At 33.8% G+C, this 15391-nt stretch overlaps 3 protein-coding genes across 4 annotated transcripts; all 3 read right to left on the bottom strand.

The window, feature by feature from the left end:
• Nucleotides 1–3322: 3322 nt before the first annotated feature.
• LOC104710843 (short-chain dehydrogenase reductase ATA1) lies at nucleotides 3323–4450 on the bottom strand. Of its 2 annotated transcripts, none has more exons than XM_087467696.1 (2): nucleotides 4029–4450; nucleotides 3323–3958 (listed from the first exon to the last, which is right to left on the bottom strand). In XM_087467696.1, the coding sequence occupies exons 1-2, from the start codon at nucleotides 4420–4422 to the stop codon at nucleotides 3522–3524; spliced, it is 831 nt and encodes a 276-aa protein (XP_087323822.1). In that variant the 5' UTR covers nucleotides 4423–4450; the 3' UTR covers nucleotides 3323–3521. The 2 variants fall into 2 exon arrangements, with proteins under 2 accessions (XP_087323822.1, XP_010425805.1); XM_010427503.2 differs by having other exon boundaries at nucleotides 3323–3946.
• A 5388-nt stretch (nucleotides 4451–9838) lies between these two features.
• Nucleotides 9839–11437, bottom strand: LOC104715191 (uncharacterized). The gene is made up of 4 exons (XM_087464016.1): nucleotides 11293–11437; nucleotides 10935–10997; nucleotides 10460–10671; nucleotides 9839–10100 (listed from the first exon to the last, which is right to left on the bottom strand). Exons 3-4 carry the CDS (start codon nucleotides 10660–10662, stop codon nucleotides 9875–9877), a joined length of 429 nt encoding a protein of 142 aa, XP_087320142.1. The 5' UTR covers nucleotides 10663–10671; nucleotides 10935–10997; nucleotides 11293–11437; the 3' UTR covers nucleotides 9839–9874.
• Nucleotides 11438–13938: 2501 nt separating this feature from the next.
• Nucleotides 13939–14932, bottom strand: LOC104710844 (uncharacterized). The gene is made up of 2 exons (XM_010427504.3): nucleotides 14786–14932; nucleotides 13939–14703 (listed from the first exon to the last, which is right to left on the bottom strand). Exons 1-2 carry the CDS (start codon nucleotides 14844–14846, stop codon nucleotides 14105–14107), a joined length of 660 nt encoding a protein of 219 aa, XP_010425806.2. The 5' UTR covers nucleotides 14847–14932; the 3' UTR covers nucleotides 13939–14104.
• Between the last annotated feature and the right edge of the window lie 459 nt (nucleotides 14933–15391).

Below are 15391 nucleotides of genomic sequence, written 5' to 3'. Positions count from 1 at the left end.
GTCTAGTAAAGGAAGCCTTAGTCATTTTACCCAACAAACAAGATTCACATTTTTCATATGATTCATAATCAAATGAGTTCAAAAGTCCATCACTATGAAGCTTCTGAATGTGTTTCTCATTTATATGGCCTAAACGACAATGCCAAAGAAAAGTAGGATTTGAGTCATTAGACTTAAATCATTTAACACGGATGTCATAGATAGGCATACCCTGGTTTAGAACATAAAGTTCATTCTCTAATGGACCGCTACCATAAAAAATATCATCACGATCAAATGAACAACATTTGTTCTTGATTGAAAAATGAAAACCTTCCATGTCCAAACATGAAATATAGATGATATTCTTATTTATTGTAGGTACATAGTAGCAATTCTTAAGTTCCAAAATCATGCCAGAAGGCAAAGACAACTGATATGTATCTATGGCCAAAGCAACAACTTTTGCTCCACTTGTCCTTTCTCCAAAATTCTACTATTGCTTAGGCCTTTCAAATTTGTACAAATATGAGCACCACAGCCAGTATCTAATACCCAACGAGTAGAACCACAAGTGGTAACATTTACCTCTATAACATATATTTCCTGTAGAAGAAGTTTCGAAAACCTTCTTCTTTGAGATCTTCCAAGTATTTTTCAGGAAAGTTGTTTTTATGGGTGAAACTCTTTTCTTCCCTTGCGAGAACATTTCTTGGAACTTGATACCAATCATGGAGGTTTGATCCATCCAAATTTTCATTCTTAGTGACACATTGAGATGAATTAAAATTGTGAGGATTTGACATCTCTATATCAAAAGAATAGCAGAAATTAATATGATGTTCATAAATTAGAGAAATCTCAACAATTAAGAAAAGTCATACTATACTCAAAACAAAATTTCCTCATAAGAATATAGTAATCCAAGATCCTTATTTCACTAAAATTCAAGTGAGCTTTGGCTCATCGCCCGAATAATTAGTTATTTAGGTAAGCAACATCCTTGCTAATTATATCCAATATAATTCTTGGTTGTTAGATAACATCTTATGTCATATCCAACATATGTCTCTAAACCAAAAACCGTTTTGATAGCTTAGTCAAGTAAACCAATCTTTTAACTCAAATAGTAACCATTACCATCTGTCTTACTCATGTAATCATGGACATTCTACTTGGTAGACCCATCACATAATGAAACGAGGCTTGACAGTAGACAAGATTGGAAAGACATCAAAAATACTTGATATTTATTGAGGAATTAATTTTATAAATTAATCTTATATTTAACATTTATATCCAATATAAATAAAATATAACTAATACATATCTTATATGTAGTTAAAAGAATTATAAACAATTTAATTATTTTAATCAAATTAAAATTATTAATTATTCAGAAAATTAATCTGAATTAATTTCTATTTTATCTAAATTTTATATCTGATATATAAAATATTTTAACTAATACATATCTAATATGTATAATTATTAATTTGTCTATCGTTCTTAATCATATTAAGATGATTTAGACAAACTAACTTTTTTTAATCAAATTAAGATTAGAGGAATTTTAATTTACCAAGTCTCTGCATTCACCGAATATACAAACCACTTGATAACGAATGATAAACAAGAACAATTATGTTTTGTTTAAGTTATATTATAATATATTTTAATCATATTAAAATGTTAACTATTTGAAAACTTAATCTTAATTAAATGTCAATAGCTCTAATCTTATTAGAACATTAAATTTTAAATTTCAGAAACTACAGCTCCGATCAACTAATTTTATAATGACTCTCATTATAAAATACGAATCCACTCAATCGAACATAAATTTTCTGTCACATATATATATATATATATATATATATTATATACTTATTCATCAATCAAACATAATATACATATACGCAAAAAAACGTGATACTTTAACAAAATATATCGAATATATTTTATTAATTAGTGATACGTATCATCATATATGCATAACTATTATGCCTTACAAGAGACGTAATGAAACAGATCATAAGTCTCTTATATATATGATACAAAATCAAACAGACTTGTATTGCCGGAATATGTGCTGTTCTTTTAACCATATTATATTATATTCATAATTCTTATGTCCTGTATAATAATACATGCAACGTAAACAACTTTACATCTCTGCATGTATCGATTATTCATTCATCAAACATGATAATCGGATTTAACAAACAAAACAAAATTACTTTGCATATCAAATATGAACAGTAAATTAGGTTTAATTCAAAATTATACATGTAGGCTCTGATATCATTGATGGAATTTGAACCGGTTTATAACGATTTCTAAAACTAGTCACAAATTCTAATGCCAGGATTCATGTAAATATTGAGTCAAATCTATGTCATAAGATTATGAATATATCTGGATAGTTCACAGCAGAAAAATGAACTAAAATAAACCAAGGTTGTAAAGCATTCCAAACGTCGTGCCTCTACTGGTATCCACACGCACACAAACTGGATCGAACGGGATGCTAGTGCCGTAGAGATCAAATCTCGATCGTGACAAACACTTTTGTCTTCGGTTAGGTTTCGGCGAGAATCTATGTATGTCTATTAATCAAACGCAAAACGTCAATTATATATTGATCGACGTTAACCTAACTCGTTTAGGTTTATAAACATACATATATATCAAATATGACATATGTATTATACTAACATATTTTATAACTGCACAAATATAAATATATATATGTATATTTTATATAACATATATATATATATATTATATCAAACCCAACATTACATTAATCCAGTCTGCTTAGGTATGTGTCCCTGTAGAATCGAATAATATTAGCAATAAGCTTCTAAAGTCATTGATCATAAAAGGCTTTTAGCAAAACATTATAATCATCTAATATTATTCGACTTTCGAACCTTGACTATACAAGAGTAAGTACAAATGATTTTAGGACATTTCCAACAATATCATACCAGAACGAAGTCATTCGTCTAGACGGTACCTCCATCTTATGGAAACCATGAGCTTAATTAATTCTAAACATCATCTACTCTTCATCGCTTAGTTATAGGTTTCCTTAGTGTAACCTTTAATTCTCATCAACAAAAACAAATTCAGCTGATTGCAATAGACATTGCCAAAAAATTTACAAGAAATGGACGCTTTTGATCAAGCTAGTGGAGGTCTAATTTGGTTACATATGCGTATTAATTGAAGAAAAAAAGCGAGGAATAATTTCTTTGGGTTAGTAATCTTTTAATAATCTTATTCATCTTCTATTTGTTATAAGCATTTGTGCCCTGTTTTGAGCTGCAATGTTATGTTTCCTCGTGAACCTGTTTCTTTGAATTTAAATAATTTTAGACGGCAAAAAGAAAAATGAAAAACATCGTCTACTCTTTTAACCACGAGAACGAAGAGGAATACTTGGTTTCATGTTAAGAATAAAAACATGAAAATTAAAGAACAACTTTGAAAAGGAAACATCTCCAGGATTTCCAATCAATTCACCAGAACGAAAACTAGTTGTAGATAAATTTCATGGTACTAGTGGCCGACGTGTAACCACCATCAACAACCAGGTTATGTCCGGTAATGAACCCTGATGATTCTTGGCTTGCAAGAAACAAAGCTGCTTGAGCCACATCCTCCACAGTACCGGCTCTACCGGTCAGCAAACTCCCTTTCTCGGCCACAATGTCGGTGACCTCAGCAACATCGAGTTTGTCATTGTTAAGGTACTTACGGTACGCATTAACCAAGATGTCAGTCGGAACTCCATGAGGAGAGATGCTGTTCACACGGATGCCATGAGACCCAAGCTCGCACGCCGTTGTCCTCACTAACCCGTTGATGGCTCCTTTGGAGAGCGTATATGCGTGCCCTCCTAGTCCTCCCATTACCCCTGATGAGCTCGATGTGCATATTATCGATCCTCCTCCTCCCCCTTCTCGGACAGCTAAACTTAGTTGTCTTAATTATAATTAAAAGACTAACATAATGTGGAATTTAAGGTAGTAATAAGAAACCTTTGATCATGGCCTTAGCGGCATGTTTGATGCCATGCAAAACACCATTGACATTGACCGAGACAAGTTTGTTAGCCATGTCCACGTCCATCTCCATGATGCTACCTTCGTTAAACGTCATCCCGGCGTTGTTGAACATCACATCCAGCCTCCCCTTACGTCTCATAGCTAGCTCCACCGCGGCCTCAACGTCAGCCTCCTTGGACACATCACAATGAACGTAACACCCACCGATTGATTCCGCCACATGAATGCCTTCATTCTCAAGGATATCCGCAACTATCACATACGCACCGTTCTCCGTGAACAATCTCGCCGTGGCCGCTCCAATTCCTCTTGCTCCTCCGGTTATTATCGCAACCTTCTCAAATAATCTTTTGTTTGAGTTTGTCATTTTAGGTTTACTATCTCTTGAGAGGATATTGATATTCCATCTTGTTGTTATAACACCTTTTTATGTTTCTTCTTGTTAGACATGCTCTTTACCTCTCCATCAACTACTCTAATTTCTTTCACTTGTTAGTTCATTCATCTTCTTCACGTTAATTCAAGTTTGATGAATTAATATTATATATATATATATTTAAATTATATATATATTTAAAGAAGCGAAATAGGTTCGTAGCAACTTTAAGATATTTGGTTTTCTACCTAATTATTTAGAGTATTTATAGTAAATAACAATAGATTGAAAAGAATTAAGAAGATTTCCATTGGACCAGAGACTACTCTCTCTCTTTAATTACAATTACTTATTTATAGGCATATCATTGGTATTAAATAATTAATTTAATAAATAAATTAACTTTACTTATATTTAATTTTTTTTAATAAAAATCAAGTGTTTTAAAAGGTAACAAACATAATTGTAAATGTATACATATATTATTTCTTATTTTATAAGGAGGTGAGTGAAGAAGTATTGTTCTTTAAAAATTTAAAAACCTGATTTGATAAAAATTGACTTTTAGCCTCACATACTATATTTTACTTTCACAGGTTTTGTATGATGAGTTTTTGCAAATTAAAAATCTTTGAACATCTTGCATGATCTACTTAACATGGCGGGTTTGGACTATGAAACCAACACTAAAACTATTAGTCGATTTCATATACTATATATTTGTAGTCATAATTTCGAAAATTAACTTATAAAATTATTTAGTGTATGAATTACAAAATATTACACAAACTACAACACATTCTTAATATTCCAAAAAAAAATATGTATACACATAAAAATATACACTAACATACCATATAGGCATATACCTCTGTTTCATTATAGAAAACAAAACTAAGTGTTTTAAAATTTTATATTCTATCTAATAACAAATTTAATGTAATTAGGTTATAAATTGTATAAAACGTAAGAAGAAGAAAAAATATTCTAAACAAAATGATAAATTAATTAGATAAAATTTAATTAATTGGGAATTTAAAAACTAAATAAATTAAAAATTATTATTGAAAATACATTAATTTATAACTTAGTCATGCGGTGTACCGCGGGTGAAAACCTAGGGAGTGTATTCAACTTGACATTTTAAGTGATTTTGGGTAAATTTTACAAATCCTCTGTTATTCAATCATAAATTTTAAAAAGTCCATTAAAATCCAGTGTTATAGTAAATAACAATAGATTGAAAAGAATTAAGAAGATTTCCATTGGACCAAAGACTACTCTCTCTCTTTAATTACAATTACTTTTATACCCAATTACATGCTATTTTACAAGGGGTGCTTGCAAGACTAGACCCCTAACTTGAGTCAATTGCAAAACTGACTACCTCTTTTTCTCTTTCCAACATTTGCCACTTTCTCCCAATTAAATCCTTATGTGTTCATTGTATTCACAAAAATACCATTATTTCTAATTTATTTGAATTTCTTGCGAAAATGTTTATTACATCCATATCCTCATCTTCTTCTTTTATTTACGGTTGTGCCACCGCCATCAATTTTCCAACAACCATGAACAACCAAATTTGAAGCTTTTAATGCTTCAACAACCTGAATTTGTGAGCTTAAATAACACCCTATGCTATGAGAACTTCATTTTCTTCCATCTCCTCTCTATTTTAATTGTGACAACCCGTCCCGCGGACCCCACTAGCCCACCGCTAGCTGCCCCAACGGACCGTCCGTGGACCCCACTAGCCCACCGCTACCCGGCCCAACAGACCCCAAGCTGGCCCTACAGGGCATCGATCCTAACCCATCACTGGGGATATCCCAATCCACCAGTAGATTATTGGTGCGCCAGGCGTTCCTCGAACCCTGGTCCCTCACCCTTTAACAACCTTCCCACAGACAAGTTGCCACCAATTGATCTGCATGTCTTCCTTGGTGACTAAAGACGACGTCCTCGGCTGCTTGACATTGCGAAACAACCACCCATAAGGTTATTTTCTGGTAGATTTTGTGATTTTTCTTGATTTTTTTTTTTGCGAAATTAGACTTCATTTGTTAGTCTAACCGTCATAATATCATGTAAAGTCTACTATGTGGTTAGTTTTGCAACTAAAAATTTATCGACTTTCGAGCCTGTAGACTGAAATTTCAGTTACCTTAATTTCATTTGAAAACAAAAAAAATATGATTCAGACTGCGTTATAATCTTTCTGTCATATACTTTGTTTGCAGTCTACTAAGGTGTATTTTTGCAATTGACCAAATTTTTGACTTTTTAGTGATGACTGCCGGACTAAGTCTTCTTACAATAATAAACGAGTAGACTTCTATAGTGACTATTTTTGGGGTTGACCAAAATATTTAAGCATTGACCGTAATATTATTGATATAAAATTAATTAGTTGACTGCAAAAGAAGTCTACTAATTAAAAAATTAAAATGTTGGTCAACCCCAAAAATGACCACGGCAGACTGCAAACAAAGTCAACATTCCTGGAGACTTCGTACGTAGTCTACTTGGCGAAAGTCAGACTTGGTCAATTGCAAAACTAACCGCAACGAATTTTACTTTTTCTAGTTGACGGATAGATGAAGTTTACTTGTTAGCTAGAAGTCTACTACAAATTTAATGGTTTGGTCAATTGCAAAAATAACCAGAGTATACTGTAATCGAAGTTAACTTGTTGAAACTTTATAAGAAGTCTACTCTGTTATATGTTTTTAATTGCAAAACTGCCAAAAAATTAACAAAGGAAGACAACAAAAGAAGTCAACTATCCTCGTAGACTTCATCCGGTGTCTGCTTTATTAAATTGTAATTGCAAAAATAGACCACACAAAATAGACTTCAAGGGAAGTATCTTCATAGAGGCTAGTTTATGTTTACAAGGTTGACATCAATATGAAGTCTTCATAATTTGAAAACCAATTTATTGCAAATTGGTGAATAATTTTAAAGATTTTCTTGTTGTATTCTTTGATATATGATATGTATTTGCTTCTGTATGTTTTTGAAATGATTATATATATTATATATATGGAGAAATCAAGTTTTTGGTTTTCTTAGGCAGTTAGGTCATTAACTTAGACTTATTTTGGAAGTCAACATGTTGGAGTTCTGTGTGAAGTCTTTATAATTGAAAAAGTCTTTAATTGAAAATATATAAAGATTTTTTTTGATTTTTTAGTTCGAAGATGAAACGGTGGCGAAGATGAAGTGGTGGGGTTGAAGAATACAAAGGTCGGAGAGATATGGTACAAATTATAATAATTATAATAATTATAATAATTATAATAATCTTGGTTTTAGAAACCAATTCCGGTTTATTTGTAATGATTATGTCGACGACTTCTCTGGCAGACTTCTGCACGGGAAACTGAACCTTCTGCAAATCAATCAAATCAATTTAATATTTGTAATGATTATGCTTAAGACTTATCCGAAAAACTTCTTCTAAGAATATAGAATTCTACAATTATAAGTATGAAATGAAGTGATATATAAACTTTCTAAGAATTACCCAACTATGAATGATTTCAGTCTCCAACACTACAATGAAGTGTATTCTTAGCTATTAGTTGTTACACTAAATCTTATTGAAATTACAAATTTCTAGGATTTTTTTTTCAGTTTTTGGATAATTTGACAAAATATCTATATTACAAAGTAAAAATAAGGGTTTTGTGCAAAAAGACCCTCCAAATATTTTTTTTTGCAAGAAAACCCTCCACATCAAATAAATGCAGGTCAAAACTGTAATCTCAAAAGTCACCTGCAATATAACCTTTCTTTGTATTTATGACGTGGCAATTTACAAGTTTGTTGTTTTGAGGGCTAAAAAATGTCAGAGCGTTCAGATTTATTTATTTTACACAAAAAATAAATTTACAAGTTTGTTGTTTTGAGGGCTAAAAAATGTCAGAGCGTTCAGATTTATTTATTTTACACCAAAAATAAAGGAAACAAAAAAAATTCCTTTGTCTTCTCTGTTCTTCGTTTCTAAGCCCCTAATCCAAAGAAAAAAATCTGATTTTATGTTAAACTGCAGCAAACTTGATTTAGTGCTACAACATTAATCTGTGGAAACACGTTTCAGAAAACTAAACCTTGAATTAGCGTCAAGACATGTTAATTGGTCGCAAGGGAAGTTCAACATCTCAATGTTAATCCAATAACATAGAAATACAATCAATTGGGTCAAATTTTTAAAACCCGATATGTCAATGGACACGAAGGATTGAAGCAAACCCAACCAACCCAAAGAATTCACATGAGAGCGAGGTGGCAGATGACGACGGCGAGATTTGCAGGGAAAAGGAGGGGAGACTTGCGGTGCGGACAATCACTGGCGGCTTGAAACTACCCTCGGAGGTTGTCAGCAAGAGGCAGAGCAGATGATTACAAAGGCTTCCGGACGGTGAGTCAGAGAAAAAGTCCGAGGAGATCCAAAAAGGAGCGGCAGGAAACGAAGGCCGTTCTCATGGAAATGTATTCCCACTTACACGATTATACACCGTTCTGTATAGCCGAAGGTCTTTCCCTCCGAGGTCTCTTCTTGATGTGACTTTTACTTAAAGTCAGTATTCTTGTGCGATGTAACTTGTAAGAGAGATAGAAACAGAGCATGTAATGACCCCGAATGATCCTTTGCCACCAGTATTTGGTTGAGCTCCAGTAACTCAGCTGCATTCGCTCTTGGATGAGCTTGTAAGGCAAATCACTCGGGTGTGTGAGGATCTAAAGAATCAGAGATTGAAAAGAGCAGATCCAAGTGAGAAGGGAAAAAGTTTGCTCACCATCTAACAAGGCATCTTTTAACGCCTTGAGATATAGGATGAAAAAATGATGGATCTCGCTGAGTATACAGTATTCCAACCTAAAACAAAATCAACCTTTTCTAGTTAGATGGGTTCTCGAAATTAATGTCTACAGATCAAGAAACGACAGATCTTATTACCTGAACCAATGCCATAGCAGAAGGGTCTTCAAAGATCTCAAGGCTATAGTCACCCAGATAATTTACCTATTCTCACCGCGGGCTCCGTTACAGAGGAGAGAACCACCGCAGTCTCCGGTGGCGCAGTGACCACAGCCAGATTTGTCGAAGGAGCAACCGTGGCAACCCCAGAAGCGACCGGACTAGAGAGGTGGAAGTTGGAGAGTGTAAGCTCTTTTGGATAAACGAAATCAGATTTTGTGATTGAGATAGATCGAGAGAGAAATTTTTGAGGGAGAGAGATCACATAAAAGAATTAGAGCATCATTAGTGGAGTACCTCTCCTAAGTTACTCTCAAATTAATTAATCATATAATTAATACTAATTTAAGTAAAGCAACCCTAAGAGTATTTTTGCATAATCATTCCTTTACTAGAGAACCAAAGAAGGTTGCTCAATCTTTTAAATCCAAAACTTTTTATAAAATCCAAACATCAATAGTAATAGTAACTAGATAAAAATCCCAAACACCAACAAGCATTCATAACAACAACAAAAAAAAAAGTAACAAGGCTTTTGATTTGATTTGGGGATTGCTCTCCCTTTCTCCTGAAAGAGCATCCTTCAGTGAGCTTCGCCTTTCCTCCTGTAGGCTGGCACAGAATTGTCTGGCAGTTTCCGCATGCCACAACAGTCTGCGAGTGACTAAAGACTGTAGTACTGCGATACCAAAAAAAACAGACCCAATAAGTTTTGTATGTTCTTTAAACTATGTAATGTCAAATGAAAAGAATGAAAAAAAAAAACTGACTCCTGCAACTTTACCCAAAAGCATTGCTTGCTCAGTCAATTCACATAGCTATCTAACTCCAGCTTGTAAGCTTCGGACATCAAAACTTTCACTGATGAAGATCACACTATATTACAATGATAGAACTAAATCTTAAACCATTGTTTACAGTCACTTGTGATAGAATCCTAACTAAAACACAGTTCTAATATTCAAGAAGATATTCTTAACCTGTCCACAACTCACAAACAAACCAGCAAGATCAGAGTAAAGGTTAAAGCTTTAAAACCTGTTGATCAAGATCAGAGACTGAGTCCTCCAAAGTCCACTAGTTGCATCCAAGAAGGCTTTGAACTGAGCAGCCATCATACCAAATCTTGTTGGGAAGCCAAAGACAAACCCATCAGCTTCAGTTAGCTCGTTGGGAGTGATGATTGGGGATTCACTCTTTGGTGGTGCGCTCATCTTAGAAAGTGCTTCTTCTGGTAGCATCTCAGGTACCTATGGCCAACAACAGTTCATCAATTTCAATGATTCACATAGATTTATATAACTAAGCCTAATGGTAATTCATGAGTCTAGAAAATGCAAAGCAGATGAGCAGTCAAGAATCCAAAATTAAGAAACTTGAAAAATGGAAATGGCCCAAACTACTTAAAAGACTCAATCATAGTATTAAAGACACTTCATAGCCTTTTTTGTGAGATTGACAATGCAAGAGTACTTTCATCAACAGAAACAAAGTAGTTAAAACCCCTTCTCACCTGCCATAGCTTGGCTTCAACACCTTCAACAGAGGCAGCTCCTTTCCTTATCTCTCTCTTCAGCTAATTTCTCCACATGACCATACATAGATGAGGATGACGATACTCAGTTCAAAATTTAGATTCGAGAACAGAGACATAACGAATTAGCGATCTAGAACAGAGATCACAACTTCAAACTCCGACACTTGTTTCTCGATCGTCAATTTGTCCGACAAACTCATCAAAGCCACCACTTTTTGATTTCACCTGCTCCGCGAAAACTCTCAGCCCAGATGCCGCGTCACCTGAATATTCATACTCCGACTCCGACGCAACTCTCAGAATTGAAAGGAAAAACGAAGAAGAAGAAACATACCAAAGGAGGAAGAGAGGTCCGGTGATTTCTCCAGGCCAGTGACCATCTCTCCAGCCCAAAGTCGCGCCAGTGGAGATAATTATCCAGATGACGATAACGGCAGGGAGGGTCGCGAAACAGAGAAGAATCGATTGATTTTTCTGGTTTTCAGTCGATTCGCCTTAGAGAAAAGAGAGAAGATTGGGAAAGAAAGAAGGAAGAAAATAGAAAATAAAAAAAAAATTATATTTATGTATCAACGTACCAAAACGCGCCACGTAGCGTTGCTTAATGCGTTCCTCAATTCCTTCCGGGAGAGTCGATTCTCTTGTTAATGGACCAAAAAATAAATTTTTTATTATGTTTTGGGCCCCAATTACAAAAGTAACGGTGAGAGAAATCACCAGTAAAGATGGTCTTAGGTTTTAGTTATAGAGAGAAGTATATATATGGTTAAATTATTCGGTTACGTTAAAATCAATAAATCGGTATGCATTCGGTTAGGTTCAACTATCGGTTTGGTTAAATTATCGGTGAAATTAAGATAATATAATGTTAAAAGTTGATGGCATGATAAAGTCAACCACCAATAGTCTACAGAGAAGTCTACAGAGAAATCTACTTAAGCAAACTCTAAATCAAATAATTTTAGCCTAATCAATCTTTCCTTGTTTAATTTGACTCGTTTATATGTAAATTTATTTTATTTCAATGCATAAAGTCTATGTAGTTATTATTTTATTAATAGGTTTATCAAATTATTTTTTATAATTTTTTAAATAAAATTTAAATTAAGGAGTAGACGTCTTTTTATGTCTTCTTGTTGACGTTAATTTGTAATCGACATTAAAGAAATCTATTGCAGACTTCCTCCGGGTTACATCTGTCATTTCGGCTTCTGTTTTTTGTTTGGTCGTAAAGAAGTCAATTGTAATTTCATTACCTTTGGTGGTTATGTTTCTCAAATGTCGAATATGGGGTTTACTATTGCATTCAAGGCCAAATAAAGGTATACAAAATGCAATTGTCCCATTTTACAATATCACACAAAACATTTAATCTTTTTTGAAAATTTTGTCATTATGTTGCTTCTAAGTCAGTTTTTATGGTAACATGCTATTTTCAAATTCACACGAAACACTTAGTCTATTTTAGAATCTCGGTCGTCATGTTGTTTTTAACCGTCCATCACTTTCTTTTGTAAATTCGAAGAAGCTACATGTTACAATTAGTGAATGCTCCATCAATGGTCGATCAATGTTATACTACTATTACAAAGTGTGAGGTAGAAAAAGTAAAGAAGAAAAGAAATGACCAAAAATGACAAAAAAAAAAAAAAAAAAAATGTCATCTCTCACCTCTGTCTCTTAAAATTTATTTTCTTACCTTATTAATTCATTCAAATCCAATAACAGTTCGGATGACATGACTGGTAAGCTACTATTATCATTGACAGAGCAATTAGTGAATGCCCGATCAATGTCTTACTACTATTACAAAGTAAGAGGTAGAAAAAATAAAGAAGAAAGGATGCAAATGGTTGCAAGGTTGAAGAGATTGAACAGGTTGAAAAAAATTATTCAACCAATTTTCACAATTTGCATTGTAAGGGTTGAAGAGGTTGGAAAAAAACTATTCAGCCGGTTCAACTCAAAAAGTTGAAAAAATAAACTAATCCTACAGTAAAAATCTTCAACTTGTTTAACCACTATTTTGGAGATGAATGAGTTGAATATTATTCAACCCAATTTTGTTCAACCCATTTTTTCAATTTTGTGCATCCATTTGCAGCCAAAAGAAATTACTAAAAATGACAACAAAAAAAAATTGCCATCCCTCACCTCTGTCTCTTAAATTTTGTTTTTCTTACTTTATTACATTCACTCAAACTCAATAACAGTTCTGATGGCATGACTGGTAAACTACTATTATCACTTACGCTCGATCAATGTCTTACTACTTTCTATTTTCTCGGGAAACTTCCGGTTACGCTGGTTACCTTTGAATGTCTTCCTTCCGGGATTGAGTTGGTTGAATTATTGACAGTCTTCCCTTATTTTTCGGTCATCCCATGATCATAATTATTACATGTGACGAGATCAAACACCAACATAGACATACAACAATATGTCAATATATAATACTACTAAATTCATTTGTTGTAATTTGTAAAGCTCTTCTTGGCATGTCGATTGATACACATATTTGTTTCTCTTTTGAGAAGATAAAGATTGGCTTCATGATTAACATGTTTCTCTTGGCATTACAACGATATCTCACATCCACGTACTTTCCTAATCTAAGATTTGGAAGTCTTTAATGAATGGTTTGAATTAATGATTATCCACCTTCGAATACGACTTTTGGTTACTAGAGACTTCAATTGCAAACTTACTCTAAGTCCAACCCCATTCTATTTTAAAGTCAAAACTCTATTATAGACCAACATTTGCTCCAACCCTATTATATATATATAGAGTAGCTCTATTCTCACCTCTATTTTTTAGACTAATTCTATTTTAGAGTAATACATTCAAGAAAAACAATACTCTATTTTAGAGAAAAAATATAGATATACATTGGAGATGGTCTTATGTTCCAACTATGAAAACAAAAAAAAAATGTTATTTTGACGTATGTAAATATTTTTAACAAAAATAAAATCCATGAAAGTGAATGTGTTCTTCTTATCCAACAAGCATAGTTGTGCACCACTAAAATATATATTACTAATTACAGCTTTTACTTCAGCAAAAAATAGTCTTTAAAGCAAAAAGGTTCAATGAATAATAATCATGCTCAAATTAGAAAATTATAATCTTCCGAATATGTCTCAACCAAACCATTCCTTACGCTCCACACTAACCCAACCACCATTACGGACTCCGTTAGCATCATGCCACAACCTCACAACACTTCCGTTAATCACCGTTAAATCCACGTAACGGTACCAACCTTCGTCTCCGTTTCTCATCTTCACCACTCTCTCCCATCTCTCCCACCACTCTCCACTCTCACCTCCTCCATATTTAACGGCCGTTGTCTCTCCGCCATCTTCATCTCTCTCTCCGTCGATCTCTTCCTCGTAGTACACCGTTAGCTTCCCCTTTGTCACTCCGTCACTGCACAACAATAAACTCCAATCTCCTGTCTCCGTTACCTTAACCCTAGGAGGTCTCGTTTCCACAACGAGAGAAGCCTTCGTCGCTTGTGGTTTCTGTGGCTCACGGGGAGATTCATCTATGAAACCTTCGTCTCTGCTGCCGCGGTCGCTGGTTGTGGTAGTGGACCGGATACGCCAAAAACTAACAGCGGCCGTCACGACGGCAATCCATGTCCAGAGATTGTTAAAGACGAAGTTAACGTAGTCGAAAGCCAAAACCTCTAACGGAGAATCCAAAGTCGCCATTTCTAAAATGTTTTTAGTATATCCTAACGAAGAAGATTGAGTCAGTGGTTTATATAAACGGGTAAAGGAGAGAGCAGATTACTATTGAGAGAGATTGAATCTGACCCGTTGGATGGATCAAGGCTAGTTGATTAGTGGATCTGAAGAGAGATAGATGCTGAGCCATTGGATCTTGACAAGTTGAACGGTGGATCTTTCATAGATGCTGAGGATCAAGACCGAAGATGCTTGTTGTGAAGAAAGATGCCCGAAGGCCCAAAATATTATTCGCAGTTGTTTTCTTTAGTTTTCTCACACGTGTTTGGTCAGAAACTGAACTCCTGACACTCGTATGTTCCCCTCAAGTTTTGCCGGCTGGTTTCGGCATGTGTGTGTGAAACTAGACACGTGGTACGAGTTTATTGGTCATCAGTCTTCTATGGATCTCACTGCATGCAATGTTTATTTATTTATTTTCCACTTGTCTTAAAATATATGAGTTTTTTCGTCACCAATATCATCTTTGACAAGAACTATTATCTTTTCTTTTGAAGGAATAAAATAGTAATAGAGTAATTTATTATATTTTCTTAATTCATCTAATGACGAATTTTTTTTTTAAAAAAAGAAAAATTACAAAGAGACAACCACAAAAGAAATTATTTTTCTTTTATAAGATTAATTTTTTTGTGACCAAAATATTTTTAAAAAATTTTAATTCCTATATAGTTT

Source organism: Camelina sativa, chromosome 9 (assembly GCF_030686135.1).
Source record: "Camelina sativa cultivar CO46 ecotype springtype chromosome 9, ASM3068613v1".
Classification (NCBI taxonomy): Eukaryota; Viridiplantae; Streptophyta; class Magnoliopsida; order Brassicales; family Brassicaceae; genus Camelina; species Camelina sativa.
This window is presented reverse-complemented; position numbering and strand designations above follow the sequence as displayed.